The 15,229-nt window shown below is 43.4% G+C and overlaps 2 protein-coding genes across 3 annotated transcripts in view; one reads left to right on the top strand and one right to left on the bottom strand.

The window, feature by feature from the left end:
- IFTAP (intraflagellar transport associated protein) overlaps nt 1-1,036 on the bottom strand; it is a 382,637-nt gene extending 381,601 nt beyond the window's left edge. The window contains exon 1 of one of the 2 annotated variants that reach the window (XM_069091448.1): nt 891-1,036. The gene's annotated coding sequence lies outside the window, so the exon portion shown is untranslated. The remainder of the gene's footprint in view (nt 1-890) is intronic. The other variant, XM_069091447.1, reaches the window with a different exon arrangement.
- A 2,790-nt stretch (nt 1,037-3,826) lies between these two features.
- RAG2 (recombination activating 2) lies at nt 3,827-5,413 on the top strand. Its single transcript, XM_069090904.1, has one exon. It carries the CDS (start codon nt 3,827-3,829, stop codon nt 5,411-5,413), a length of 1,587 nt encoding a protein of 528 aa, XP_068947005.1.
- The last annotated feature ends 9,816 nt before the right edge of the window (nt 5,414-15,229 follow it).

Genomic DNA, 15,229 nt, shown 5'->3' with positions numbered 1-15,229 from the left:
AGAGAGAGAGAGAGAGAGAGAGAGAGAGAGAGAGACCCTCCGAGCAGCGCACGCGCACTGAAACCTCCCCGGGCCTGGAAACGGGACAGCCTGGAGGACCGAGCCCACCAGGAAGCCAACAAGGCCTGGGTTCAAGTCCTGCGGTGTCCCAAAAGCTCTGGGCAGCAGGGAGAGTGCTGACGCACAGGGCCGGAGGGCGCCCCCCCCAGCTTAACTCAGGAACAAACAGGCTCCAAGGGACTCAGTGGTTTGCCTGGGGTCCACACTGCTAGGAAATGTCAAAATCAGGATTCGAATCCAGATCCTCCCTACTGCAAATCTGGCGGTCTCTACCGTGCCGTGCCGTATGATCAGAAAAGCCGCCTCCTTCCGAGGCTCTGGAGCTCGAGGGCGTGGGTTCGAATCCTGCCGGGCCGCCTAGGGAAACTCTCCTCCCCCTCTGGCGCCCCAGTTTTCGCAGGTGTGAAACGAGGGGCTGGGGGCGGGAAAGCAAAGACTGCTGGGTCCTTCTATGAGGCTGGAGCCCACTAGCGCATCGTGCCTCGGTTTCCTCATCTGTAAAATGGGATGGGGAGGGAGGGCCCTGCCTGCTCGAGATCGCTGCCCTGGGCCTCAGTTTCCCCCTCGGTAAGATGCAGGTGGCTGGGCCCCACGGTCTCCCAGCCTGCTCCTGTCCCCCCCCTCCCCACCCCCAGCTCGGCCTCCTCCATCAGCGGCTCCTCCAGGTGGCCAGGGAGGAGCAGGAGGAGGCGGGTCCAGGGGGCGTCGCCATGACAACGACGGCTCCCCGCCGCTCCCGGCCCGGGGCCGCTCCTTCTGTTGGGCCCTCGGGCCTCCCTTGCCCCTCGGGCGCCGGTGGAGTCGGCCTCGACGCTCGCCAGGGCGCTCACCTCGTCGCTCTGGAGCCTAGAGGAGTTCAGGCTTCCTTCCCGCTGGGAGCCCGGAAGGCCTGCGCCGCCGTTAGCCGCGCATCCCTTGGCGAAAAGGCTTCTAGGAAATGTAGTTTCGGTCCGCCCGAAGGACTAAAAGGGGGAAAGTGTAGGCACCTGGGACTACAATTCCCAGAATTCCTAGGGAAACAAGTCTTCTCCTTAAACCTTTCCCCACGGCTGGAAGAGCTCTGGAAGAAGGTTCCGGAACTACAGACGTAAGGGGCCATTCATTTTGGGCTGTGGATGGCTGTTTTGTTGCTCTTCAGTTGTGTCTGATTCTTTGTGACCCCCTTTGGTGTTTTCTCGGCAAAGATACTGGAGTGGTTTTCCATTTCCTTCTCCAGCTCTTTTACAGATGAGGAAACTGAGACAATTAGGATTGAGTGACTTACCCAGGTTCACACAGCTATTTTAGTATCTAATGCCAAATTTGAACTCAGGGCTTCCTGAATACAGGCCCTAAACTTTATCCAGTGAGCATCCGGCTTCCCTGAGGCCATTCCTACCAAGAGGATGATTAATTTAGGGGGCTAGGATATCAACCCACACATCCCATTTAAAGAGTGCACCCGGAATACAAGAACAAATAAAAGGGCGTCCCTGCCCCCAGGGGCTGAAGACCACCCAGGGATGGCAGGATGGGCACTTCCCCAAGACGCAGATTGGGGAGGAGCTCTCCTCGGGGAGTGGAAGCAGTGGGCCAAAACTGGGGAGTCCGTGACTGGCCCAAGGTCTCACAGCCAATAAGCCTCTGAGAACAAACTTAAACTCGAACCTCTGCCTCCAAGTCAGGGGCTCTCTCTCTACTGCCCTCCCTAGCTGCCAGTCTCAAGTGTGAAAAGGCAAAAACTGGGGGCGGCTCTTCCATAGGGGAGCTCACAAGCTATGCAGTCTTTCCAGGAGAAATCTCTGTCTCCAGAGCTACCATGCAGAAGAAGGTACCTTGGACCAAGACCCGAGACCCCCAGTAGTGAGACCCTGGTCAAGTCATTTCACTTTTCTGAGGCTGTGTTCCAGATAACCGAATTATACTGTTAATATACTAATAACCGATTAACTACTCTGTGTGTTTATGTGTGTATACATTTACAAGTTATATATATATACATATATATACACATATACACACATAAAAGTTCCAATTCCTATATATGCACAAATATATATATATGTATATATATATATACACACACATAAAAGTTCCAATTCCTATATATGCACAAATATACACACACACACACATATGTGTGTGTGTGATGGGGTGCTTGGGTGCCTGTGCTTGAACCCCAGTTTGTAAAATCACATCTCTCCCTAGCCTCAAATCTACTCTGCCATTCATGATCAAGCCCCAGCCAAATGGTACAATTACAAGCTGCACCTATAGAATTTAGCAGTGACCCAGCTGTGTACCGGCTGAAGCAGCTGCTTACTGGGCCATACCAATGGTATGTATCCTAGATTCCGTCATATATATACTCCCTTGTTCATTGTACACATCCTGAATCCCTCCTTAGCTTGGAATATAAGTTTATTCCCAACATCTACCTTGTCTAACAAGACATTGATGGGAACAGCCTGAGTTTTCTCAGTCAGCCCTGACCGCTAAGGTGACTTAGTGACATTTCAAGTCTAAAACCACACCTCCAGGCAGCCCCTCCTTGGGCTAATTCCCAAAGCAATACGCCGGCGAGGTAGATATTAAAAGGAACTATCCACTCCTTAACTCCTCCCTAATCCCACCCTGACGCACCTACTTAGCATATCTGGCACATGTTATACTATAGTCTATCTTATATAAACTATAATATACCCTCTAAGGTTGCAGGTTCCCTAAGAACTCTTGCCAGCTGTACAGCGTAACAATAAATCTTTGCCACCTTGACTCAGGGAATGCTTCAGGTCTGCAAATTCATTCCAGACCTCTTTCCAGGACCTCTGGTTATTGGGGTTCCTGGACTCCCTGAACTCCCTGAACCCCTGCATTATATATATTGACAACCCCCAATAAGATCCAAAGTCTGAACTAATCAACCAAACCTCTTTGTTCTGCTTTAAAAAATGTTATTTCCTGTGTCAGTAACTTGAAAGACCAGATAAGGTCAACAGTGGGTATTCCTTCCCAATTATGGTAGGATACCTGGGAATTCAGAATAATAGAATTTTGTTATCTTGGGGGCATACTCCAAAAGGGGGAGGGGGTCGGGAAACACAAACATCCTGAGATCACAAGTTTCGCTGACACTACTTTGTCAATTGTCTTGTATTTACAACTAAGAAACTTCCTTTTTAATGGTATGAATGAAAAACATATGGAGACCATAAATCTGAGGGACACAAACATCCTAGGATTGTCCTTAAACATATAAAAAAGTTTGTCAATCTTGTATCAGGCAGTCAGAACTTAGTTTCCGGCTCGTTGTAAGTATAAGCTTGCTAGCTTTGTCTAGCTTTAAGGGAATAAATAATATAAATGTCTGTCACATAGGCTGTTTGCCTCCTTTAACCAAACTTTGAGGTTAATATATACACATAAGTATACACACACATATTCATATTTATTTACTTTAAGGCCAAATGGGTGGCACAATGGATAGAACACTAGGTTTGGAATCAGGAAAACTCATCTTCTTAAATTCAAATCCAACCTCAGACACAGCTGTGTAACCCTGGGCAAGTTATTTAACCCCTGCTTGTCTCAGTTCCTCACCTGTAAAATGGGAACACACTGGAAAAGGAAATGGCAAACCACTCCAGTATCTTTGCCAAGAAAGTCACATAGAATCAGACATGACTGAACAGCAACAACAACTGACAAAAGTGGTATATAAATGGGGGTTCTTACTATTGTTTTCTGTGATTTCTTTAGATAAAGGATCTGCCCATCATTGATCAACATGTCCCTACAGATGGTAACAGTGAATAATAATGCCTCTTTAATCCAACCGGGTTTCTCTTTGATGAATTTTGATGGACAAGTTTTTTTCTTTGGGCAAAAAGGCTGGCCCAAGAGGTCTTGCCCCACTGGCGTTTTTCTCTTCGATATCAAGAGGAACCAACTCAAACTGAAGCCTACTCTATTCTCTAAGGACTCCTGCTACCTCCCACCCCTTCGATATCCAGCTACTTGCTCCTTCCAGAGTAGCCTCGAGTCAGAGAAAAGGCAATACATCATCCATGGAGGAAAAACCCCAAACAATGAGCTGTCAGATAAGATTTACATTATGAGTGCCATTTGCAAGAACAACAAGAAAGTTACCTTTCGTTGTACAGAGAAAGAGTTAGTTGGAGATGTTCCTGAGGCAAGATACGGCCACACCATTGATGTGGTCTATAGCCGAGGAAAGAGCAGGTGTGTTATCTTTGGAGGACGGTCCTACATGCCATCTGCCCAGAGGACCACAGAAAAATGGAATAGTGTCATTGACTGCTCTCCATATGTCTTCTTAATGGATTTTGAATTTGGATGCTGTACCTCCTATAACTTTCCAGAGCTCCAGGATGGGCTCTCTTTTCATGTCTCCATTGCCAGAAATGATACCATTTACATTCTAGGGGGCCATTCTCTCACTAATAATAGCCGACCACCCAGCCTGTACAGACTGAAGGTGGATCTACCACTGGGGAGTCCAGCTGTGAGTTGTACTGTCTTGCCAGGAGGAGTTTCAATCTCCAGTGCCATTCTGACTCAAACTAAAAGCAATGAGTTTGTCATCATGGGGGGCTACCAGTTTGAAAACCAAAAAAGGATGGTCTGCAATGTCGTCACTGTAGAGGACAACAAGATTGAGATCCAAGATATGGAGACCCCAGATTGGACCCCCGATATTAAGCACAGCAAGTTATGGTTTGGAAGCAGCATGGGGAATGGGACCATTTTTCTTGGTATACCAGGGGACAACAAGCAAACGATGTCAGATGCACACTACTTCTACATCCTGAGGTGTGGTGGAGATGACCCAACAGCAGAAGAACAGGCAACATTCTCCTGCAGTCAAGCATCAACAGAAGACCCAGGGGACTCCACTCCCTTTGAAGACTCAGAAGAATTTTGTTTCAGCTCAGAAATCAACAGCTTTGATGGGGATGATGATATTGACACTTATAATGAAGATGACGAAGAAGATGAATCAGAGACAGGCTATTGGATCATCTGTTGCCCCACCTGTGATGTTGACATCAACACTTGGGTACCCTTCTATTCCACTGAACTCAATAAACCTGCCATGATCTACTGTTCTCATGGGGATGGCCACTGGGTCCATGCCCAGTGTATGAACTTGGCTGAGCAGCTGCTCATTCGCCTCTCAGAAGGAAGCAGTAAATATTTCTGCAATGAGCATGTGGAGATAGCAAGGGGTCTGCAAACACCGAAAAAGATTCTACCTTTAAAGAGAACTCCATTGAAACCCCTCCGCAAAAAAGCCCCAGTGAAAATAATAACTCCAGCCAAGAAGTCATTTTTCAGAAAGTTATTTGATTAGATTTCTTGATAAGAATTTTTGAATTTCAATTTCATGCATCAATTTTTAGACCTAAGCTAAAGAATCACAGTTCTAACACAGGGAAAGTCTGTTTTGTCCACTGGTAAAAAAAAAAATGCATCTTTCCTTTACTCATATGAGTTTAATCCTAGAGTAAAGAGAATTCAGAAAGTACAATTTCAATACATTTATTGGTGAAACTGTAAGTTCAGCAAGTAATGTATATAAGAGTCTTCCAAACCATAACTTTGGAGTTGGAAGACACCTTAGAGGTCCTCATATCCAGTGTCTTTATTTTACAGATGAGGAACTTGAATCCTAGAAAAGTTATAAGATATATCTAAAGTCACAGAGGTAGTAAGCAGAGGAACAAAATTTGAACTCAGATCCCCGAACTCCAAATCCAACCCCATTTCCATCGAGACTTCCATACCTGAATATTACCCATGAAAAATCTTAAACATAGAAATAATACTAGTAATACCTTACATTTCTGTAGAACTTTTAATTTTTTTAGAATATTTTTGTACCTTTTTGGTCAGAGATATGAGACATGGCCAGCCACACTGAAAGTAGCCCAACGAAATTAAAATGTCATTGGGAAATATTTAACAAGATAAATTAAAAGTGTGACAGAACATAGATAATGTCAATATGTAGTTTTCTGAGTCAACATAGCAGCCTGTGAAGATCCTTATATACCATTTAATGGCATTGTTTCTATTGGAGTTTGATATTTATGTCTTCACAATAAGCCCATGAGACAGGATTAACCCACTTGACAAATGAGACTGAAATATAGAGAACATCTGGGACTACCTAACAGAGCATTTTTTTAAAAACCTAAGACAAATTTCACAAAACATTCCCCCAAGCAAGCAGCATAAAATGTACCCTCACATAAATTTTTTAATACAAATTCAGCTGAGAGGGGAAAGGGTAGATACTCTGGGATATGGCAAAGCTATTCTGCTCAAGGGGTGGAGAACTCAGAACTCATCCAGAGTGTGGAGATCCCAGTGGGAAGAAAGCCAGCCATCTGTTGCCAAAGGAATGCCCTTTAAACTTTAGCACCTTGGGGAAAAACTCTGATCACCCCACCCTAGTTATGCCTTCTGTCACCCAATGTCAGACAGCTAATTAGTGGCAAAACTGAGACCAGAACCCAGCACTCCTGATAACCTTTCCACTACATCACATTGAACCTATAGTCTGTGTCTAGGATCTTATTTTTTTAATGTCTGTCTAATGGCATAGGGAAAAAGGAACATTTAGTACTAACATCTTTCCAGTTCTAGTCAGTATCAGTCGCCATCCCCAAGGGTCTCCAGTGTAGACCTACACCCTGCTCATCAACAGAGCTTTACGTGCTGAGCTAAAGCAGTAAGCTGAACTAGTTACAACTAATTCAGTTGCTGAACTCAAGCATATCACCAGGTGCATTGGAAAGATCACACACTTGGGCTCAGAGAACCTTGTTCTGTTGCTGGCTTTGCTGCTGACCCCCTGTGTAACCTTTCCAGGTGAGAGTGACCTCTCTGGCTTTCAGTATCCTCATCCCTAAATGAGGGGAGCCTGGATGATTTTATCTCTAAGGGCCTTTCTGGCCCCAAATCCTCCCTTATAAACCTGAAGCCTTTGAAGACAATTTCACAAGGAGTGGAAGATCAGGACTGTTGAGCCCTGTGAAAATGAAAGAGAAGCAATTGAGGAGGCGTTAAGAGGGGTATCCATGAAATTACCAATGTGAAGGCCAGTCAGATGTTTTTCTTGAATTCCTTCAAGAGAAGCTGAAAATAGTTGATGAAATTAAAAGGCATGTGATTAGAAATGGGTAAAAGAGGGTCTTTTCTAATTTAGTGCCTAGTTAACCTGTGCAGTTGGATGCCAAAGGATATTGTAAAATCAGTGAGCTTAGTAAGGTTCAATTAGATACTTAACAGGAAAAAGAATAAGCTTTGTACCAGCTAGAATGAAAGCTACAAGTACTATTAATTTGGAGACTCCAGGGTTACCATTGATCACTAGACAAGATTAGAAATAAACATCCCCTCTAATGGAGTGTTTTCTTAAGAAAGAATTGCATCTTCTCCTAAAAACAGCTGCCCTACCATCACTAGTTATCGGTCTTCATCAAGGGTCCCACAGAGAAGACACAAGTCCTGTGGGAGAAGGAGCAGTACAGCCCACATCTATCCGACTGTGACCTCATCTTCCAGCTCCCAAAGGTCGCCGATGTAGCCTAAACAGGGTATTTTTTTGGTGGAATTTGAAGAATATGACTTCTAAGGGATTCCTTATGTTGTGGTACTCATTCTCAAATGTCACGGGCAAGGAGATGGTGCAATATCTACAGCACTGGGTGTGGGAAGACCCAGTCTCAGATCCGGCCTCAGACACTTACTAGCTTTGTGACCCTGAGCAAGTCACTTAACCTCTCTGTTTGCCTCACTTTCCTCAACTGTAAAGTGAGGATAATAACAGCACCTACTTCTCAGGGTTGTTTGTAAGGAACCAGTGAGATTAGACTTGTAAAAAGCTCTTAGCACACAGGAGGTGCCTAATAAATGCTTCCTTCTTTCCTTCTTTACACTGTTCATTCTTAACTACCATTGTGGATAATACTGTCACATAAAACTAATAAAGTACAAAGAGTTTCTCTGTTTCTCCCGCTTTTTACCAATTATTCAGAGTCATTCATAAGTGAGCAGAATTCTGCCATGTCATTCTCTCAACAGACCTCAGTCATCATGTCCTATAATATTAATAGGCATCACATGGCGGTGTTACCATGACTGCAGTCTTGGGGTTTTTGACAAGAACTCAGGAAAGGAAGTGATCCTTAGAGGGGAATGAACTGACCTCGCCCTTGATTTAGTTAATGAAGATACAAAAGGATTGTAATACTAGAGTGCAAAGGACCCTCACAGGCTAGCTAGTCCAACGAAGCCTAGAGAGGTTAAATATCTTACCCAGAATTCAGTAGAAGGAACACAGGAGCACATGACGAAATATAAAAGTAAAGGGAACATAAGGGCACTTAAGGACAACATAAGGTGTCCTAGTGGATGCAGTGCCAGGCCTGGAGTCAGGAAGACTGATCTTTGTGAGTTCAAATCTGGCCTCAGACACTTACTATTTGTGTGACCCATGGCAACTCACTTAGCCCCTTTTGCCTCAGTTTCCTCATCTATAAAATAAGCTGGAGAGGGAAATGACAAACCGCTCCAGTCTCTTTGCCAAGAAAACTCCAAATGGGGCCACGGAGTGGGACATGATGACTGAACAACAAAAGGAAAATACAATAAAGAAGGGCAGGCAGGGACGGTGGGAGCAGATCGGACCAGCTGGGACCCAGAGGAATAGGCTCACAAACCAGAAGAATCTGGTGGATTTCACAGGGTCTCATCTGGGTTAAGCAGGATCAGGCACTGGGAGGAGGGAGTGAGGGGCCCAGCCTGATGCTAATTCATGCCGGTCAGTGGGATGGGAAGGAAGGAGAGGGGGTTCCCTGCCTGGCAGTTGGCAGCTGGCTGCTGGCTGATATTCAAACTCTCCTAAAGGGAAACAGAACCTTTGGCCATTCAGAGGGACATTGCTTCACCAAGTGACTCAGGAGATCTCGGCTTCCCAGGGCTTTTTCCATTCTGCAGGGTAGGGAGGCCACCCAGGTCCTTACATACATGTACTGACTATGTGACCCTAGACAAGTCTCTTAATCTTGCTGTACCATAGGCAACTCTATAAGATTAACTTGCAGAGACGGTGCCAATCTGCCATGGAAGAATTGGTGCCTTATATTGATGAAATCACTTCTGCAGTCCACATCCCTACAAGCTCTATTCTACAGTCAAATTTACATCTCACAAATGATGCTTTTAATTCCCTATTGAATTGAGGAATTGTGTTTTTTGTGAGAAAAAAAATGGTATACAAAATATGTTCTTTTTAACTCATCTCAGCAATGAGAGGAACACCCATTATACGATTATAATATAAGAAAAATGAATATTCAAGAACTTAAATATCCCCAAAAAGCAACCTCTCCCCCATTTAAAGGAGTCATCTTGAGAAACTATCCACTTCTTCTAACTTCATTTAATCCAATGAGAGTTTATTGAGCATCTACTATGTGTGCCTTATAGCATGGTGTTAAATGCCAAGTATCCAAAAAGAAAACAAAATATTGCCACATTCTCAAGTAGCTTACCTTCTACCAGATATTTTGCCTTTGCTCTTAGAATCTCCCATCTTCTTTTAAGGCTTAACTCCTATGAATGCTACAGAAAACATTTCCTGGACCTTGATTGTTAACACTCTTTCCTCATCAGACCATGGCATTCGTCGACCCAAAGTGGTAAAAGGCACCATCAGGAAAATGAGCGATAGGAAGAAAAAATGGACTGGCCATGTGGAGAGAGGAAAGGGTGATCAATGGACAGCCAGCCTGCTCACTGGCACACACTTGATGTCAGAAGAAATGGAGGTAGGCCTCCAGCACATTGAATGCACCTCCAACCTATAGGAGGACATGAACAAAAGTCTCATGGGATGGACAGGCACGGGCAGATTGCATTCTGCATCTTTGGAGGTAATTTTCTGTGAATTACACATATATTTTAATATTAAACAATACTCATGTACTTATATGTTATATTCCCCTTAAAGAATATAAGCCTCCTGGGGGCAGAGTCAAGATGGCAGAGTAGAAACAGGGGCTCAGGCTTCCACCTTCTCCAATTCATGTAAAAGGTGACTCTGAAGAAACTTTGGAGCTACAGAACCCACAAAATGACACAGAGAAGCTAACCTCCCGCTGAGCACAGCCAGGCAGGCCAGCAGGAATCAGCCAGCACAGTGCTCTGGGAGCTAAACCCAGCCCTACTCGAGCCAGAGGTTTTAGCCTCAGGATGGGTCTGACCAGCCACCAGCTGGAGGGACTTCAGATCACTAGCAGCTGTGGCAGTTTCCAGAATTATCAACACATAGATGCTGAGGACAAAGTGAGAGGTCAGTGCAGTGTGGACTTTGGGATCCAGTAGTTCAGGAGTGCGGTCAGCCTTTGCCCCCATGGTGAGAAGCAGCTGAGGTGCAGTGGCCATGCAGCTGCAGCCACATGGCAACTTCAGCTCCTGCCCTGTAGAGTGTAGGGGAACCAAGCCACCAGTCTGAGGAGTAATCGCTCTTGCTTTAACCTGCTTGGATCTGGATTGCGGTTTAGAGTGGAGGTCCTGGGGTTGGCAACCAAAGAGTGTGGAGGCTTCAGAGAGGGCACCCGCCTAATACCTTTGGCAGCTGAGAAGACTCCAGCGATTGGGACGAAGCTCCCCTGTCTGGTAGCAGAGTCCTACTGTGGCAAAAAGCCCAAAACTCAAGTAATTGAGTGGCAACATAAGCAAACAAGGGAAGCAAAGCAAGCAGAGCAACCCAACTTTACACTCCTATTTGTGGGACAAAAAGGATCAAAGCATGGAACAGGAGGAAGACAGCTAAGAACTCCTACACCAAAAGCTTCCAAGAAAAGTATGAGCTGGTTATAGGCCATAGAGGACCTTAAAAAGGATTTTGAAAATCAAATAAGAGAAGTGGAGGAAAAATTGGGAAGAGAAATGAGAATGATGCAAGAAAGTTATGAAATGAGAGTCAACAACGTGACTGAAGGAAATAACACCTTAAAAAACAGACTAACTCAAATGGCAAAAGAGGCTCAAAAATGCAATGAGGAGAAGAATGCCTTAAAAAGCTGAATTTGCCAGATGGAAAAAAAAATCTCAAAAGCTCACTGAAGAGAATCATTCCTTCAGAATTAGATTGGAGCAAAGGGAAGCTAGTGACTTTATGAGAAATCAAGATACTATTAAAGAGATACAAACAAATGAAAAAATTGAAGGCAGTGTGAAATATCTCATTGGGAAAACCACTGACCTGGAAAATAGATTCAGGAGAGCTAATTTAAAAATTATTGGACTACCTGAAAGCCATGATCAAAGTAAGAACCTAGAAATCATCCATCAAGAAATTCTCAAGGAAAATTGCCCTGATGTTTCAGAACCAGAGGGCAAAATAGAGGTTGAAAGAATCCACCGATCACCTCCTGAAAAATATCCTAAAAGGAAAACTCCTAGGAATATTATAGCCAGGTTCCAGAATTCCCAGATTAAGGAGAGAATATTACAAGCAGTCAGGAAGAAACAATTTGAATATTGTGGAAACACATTCAGGATAATCCAGGATCTGGCATCTTCTACACTGAAGGATCGAAGGGCTTGGAATATGATATTCTGGAAGGCAGAGGAGCTGGGATTAAAACCAAGAATCACCTACCCAGCAAAACTGAGTATCATGTTTCAGGGGAAAATATCATCATTCAATGGAATAGAGGACTTCCAAGCATTCTTGATGAAAAAAAAACAAAAGTTGAATAGAAAATTTAATATTCAGATACAAGAAGCAAGAGAAGCATGAGAAGGTAAACAGGGAAAAGAAATCATAAGGAACTTATCAAAGTTGAACTATTAACATTCCTACAGGGAAAAACAATAATTGTAACTGATGAACCTTTTCTCAGTATGAGAATAGTTGAAGGGAATAGAAATGTGGGTATACACACATATGTCTATATCGGAGGGTATATGGGCATATGAATATATATGTGAATGTGTGTATATATGTGTACAGGTATACATAGATAGAGGGCACAGGACCAATTTAATAGGAAGGGATGATACTTAAAAGGTGAAATTAAGAGGTTAGAGAGGAATATAATGAGAGGAGATGGGGAGAGACAGAATGGGGGTAAACTATCTCATATAGAAGAGGCAAGGGGAAATGGTTACAATTGAGGGGAAGAACAGAAAGGCAAAAGGGAATAGGTCAACCTTATTCTCATTGAATTTGGCTTAGGGAGGGAATGACATACACACTAAATAGGGTATCTCACCCTACAGGAGAGTAGGGGAGAAGGGGATGAGAGGGGGATGATGGAAGGGAAGGTGGGCTGGGGGGAGGGAAGTTGGAAGCACCCACTTTTGAAAAGGGACAGGATCAAAGTAGAGAATAGAACAAGTGGTAGGTGAGATATAGGAGGGAGGGAAATATAATCAGTCTTTTACAATATATCCACTATGGAAATGTTTTGCATAGCTACACATATACAACTTATACTGAATTGCTTATCTTTCCAGTAAGGGTGGGTGACAAGTGGGGAAGGGAATGAATCTGGAATTCAAAGTTTTAAAATAAAATGTTTAATATATATATATGTATGTATATATATATATACTATTATTAATATTATTTTACATGTAACTGGGAAATAAGGCATACAGCCACTGGGGCATTGAGATCCACTGTGCCCTACTGGAAAGTCAGAGGGGGTATGGGAGAAGATATGGGAGAGAGGAGATTGGAGGAGGGGATATCCAGTGGGATCGCTATTTTGGGGTGGTGGGTAGGTAAATCTGTAACTCAAAATCTTGCAGAAATGAATGATGTAAACTAGAAGTTAATAAAGCATTTGATTAATAAAAAGAATGCAAGTTTCCTGAGAGGAGGGACTCTTTTTCCCTTTTATCTTTGTATCTCCAGGCACATTGCCTGACTATAAGGAGGCTGGCACCCTCATCTGTTGCCTTCCTCCATTAGAATACCAACTCCTGGAGATCAAAGATCTTCTTGCTCTACCTACATCCCTAGCATGCTTAGCACAGTACCTGATACATAGTGTTTAATCAAGGTTTTATCAACCTCTCTAATTAAAGTTTATTAGACTGGATTACTAAAAATATTTTTGGAGTACCTATGGAAATGGAATTCAGAAAGTATTTCACATCCTCTTAAATGCACACAATGATGGCAAATCTTCATCTCTGGAGGGTGGAATGATTTATGAAAATGTCGTTCAGTTCAAAATCTAGCGAGGAAGACATGTGACTTGGCTGGGTAATATAGTTTGAGGTCAAAAGCAAGGTGGAAAAATAAAGTAAGAAGAAAGCTTCTCTTGAAGCACTTGCAAGCTAACCCCTTTGACTACCAGGGTTCCTGCCGGATTGTTAAAAAGAAGACATCTCTGTCCTTTACCATCAGGCCACCCTATCAATGATTTGCAAAATCATTTGAGAGCATTAGGAGAGAATAAAGTATTTTCTTCCACTTCCCAGATATGTCTAAGTGTTGAACATGTATAACCAATTACAGATTCAATAATATGACTGAGAAAGCTTATCTGCAGGACTGAAAAAAAAGTAAAAAATAGGACAGTGTCAAGCAGTATAATATTTTAACAGAGCTGGAAGGAGGACAATCAATGGTCATGCATCATTGTTGAGATGGCACTCAATAGAACATGCCAGTTGAGCAAACCTAATGGATTCCATGCAGCCTCTTCCTGAACTGAGAGAGACACAGTGACAGATTTGCTAGGACTGATACTCAGCCCATCTGACTGAAGTCATTTTGTTCTTATAGTAGAGGTGGACAGAATCCATGGGAGCCAAGTGCATTGCACAAAGGTTTATCTTTGATTCACTATAAGACTGAGTATATAGAGGGGTTTTTTTCTCCAGTCATTACTAAAATGACAGTCAGAAGAGACCTTGGTTTGAATCCTGCCTCAGATACTTTGTCGCCACAGGCAAGTGACTTCAACTCAATCTTAGTTTTCTCATCTGTAAAATGGGTTAACAACTAAAGTACTTACTTCAACAGGGAACCCATAAGATCATAGGATCATAGATTTTGAAGCAAGCTGATGAGGAAGCTAAGATCCAGAGGTAAAGTGATTTGTCCATTCACATACAAAGCAAATAGTAGAGCTGGAATTCAGAAAACCCAGGTGCCCTGACTACAAGGCTACCCTCTTTTCTCCTGCACCAAGCAGCCTCTACTATATGGAAAATGCTTTGTTAACCCTTGAAATCCTGCATAGATGTTAGCTACTATAGGTTTCCTTGATGCATTTCTGACTTGCTAACAAAAATAGGATGGGATGGGGGCTGGCTCCCAAAATGGAAAAGCTGTTCACAGATTGAAAATCAGGCAATGGGACAAAAACAGGCTCCATATATGCCAAAATATTTATGGCAGCATTTTTTTTGTGGTAGCAAAGAACTGGAAACAAAGTAAATGTCCATCATTTGGGGGAGAGCTAAGGAAAATGTGGTCCATGAATGTACTGGAATATTACTGTGCTGAAGAAATGGTGAATATGAAGGCCATAGTAAAGCTCTTCCAATTCTGGTTGTGGCCAGATTTGGCATAGGTTTGATGGAAGGAGGAAGACATGGTACCGTTTGAGCAGGTGTGTGCCAACATGGACATGCTACTGAAGGGCATCAACAGGGACTGATGTATCAGCTGCTGGCAGAGATACTGGGAGACCTGTCAGACAATTTTCTATAAGTATGGGTGAGCATATATGACTGGAGTTCCCAAGGCAGGACTGGTCTTTATCTATAGCCAAGGGGGATGTATTGATGTATTGTTGGTCAGTCGCTTTTTACTTTTTAGTCATGTCCAACTCTTCATGACCCTATTTGGGTTTTTTGTTTGTTTGTTTGTTTGTTTGCCTTTTGGAGGGCAATTGGGGTTAAGTAACTTGCCCAAGGTTACATGGCTAGTTTTTTTTTGTGTGGATGTTAAGTATCTGAGGCTAGAACCAAACTCGAGTCCTCCTGACTCCGGGGATGGCGCTTTACTCACTGCACCACCTAGCCACCCCACCTTTATTTAGGAATTCTTGACAGAGATACTGTAGTGGTTTGCCATTTCCTTCTCCATCTGGCTCATTTTACAGATGAGGAAACTGAGGCAAACAGG

This window comes from Petaurus breviceps, unplaced genomic scaffold (assembly GCF_028583685.1).
Source record: "Petaurus breviceps papuanus isolate PSGF00001 unplaced genomic scaffold, PetGlider_PUasm1.0 188, whole genome shotgun sequence".
Classification (NCBI taxonomy): Eukaryota; Metazoa; Chordata; class Mammalia; order Diprotodontia; family Petauridae; genus Petaurus; species Petaurus breviceps.
The sequence above is the reverse complement of the archived record's forward strand: the minus strand, read 5'-3'. Positions and strand labels throughout refer to the sequence as shown.

Bases quoted from the DNA above. Each gene is read 5' to 3' on its own strand.
- RAG2 (XM_069090904.1), top strand. From the start codon at position 3,827: ATGTCCCTACAGATGGTAACAGTGAATAATAATGCCTCTTTAATCCAA.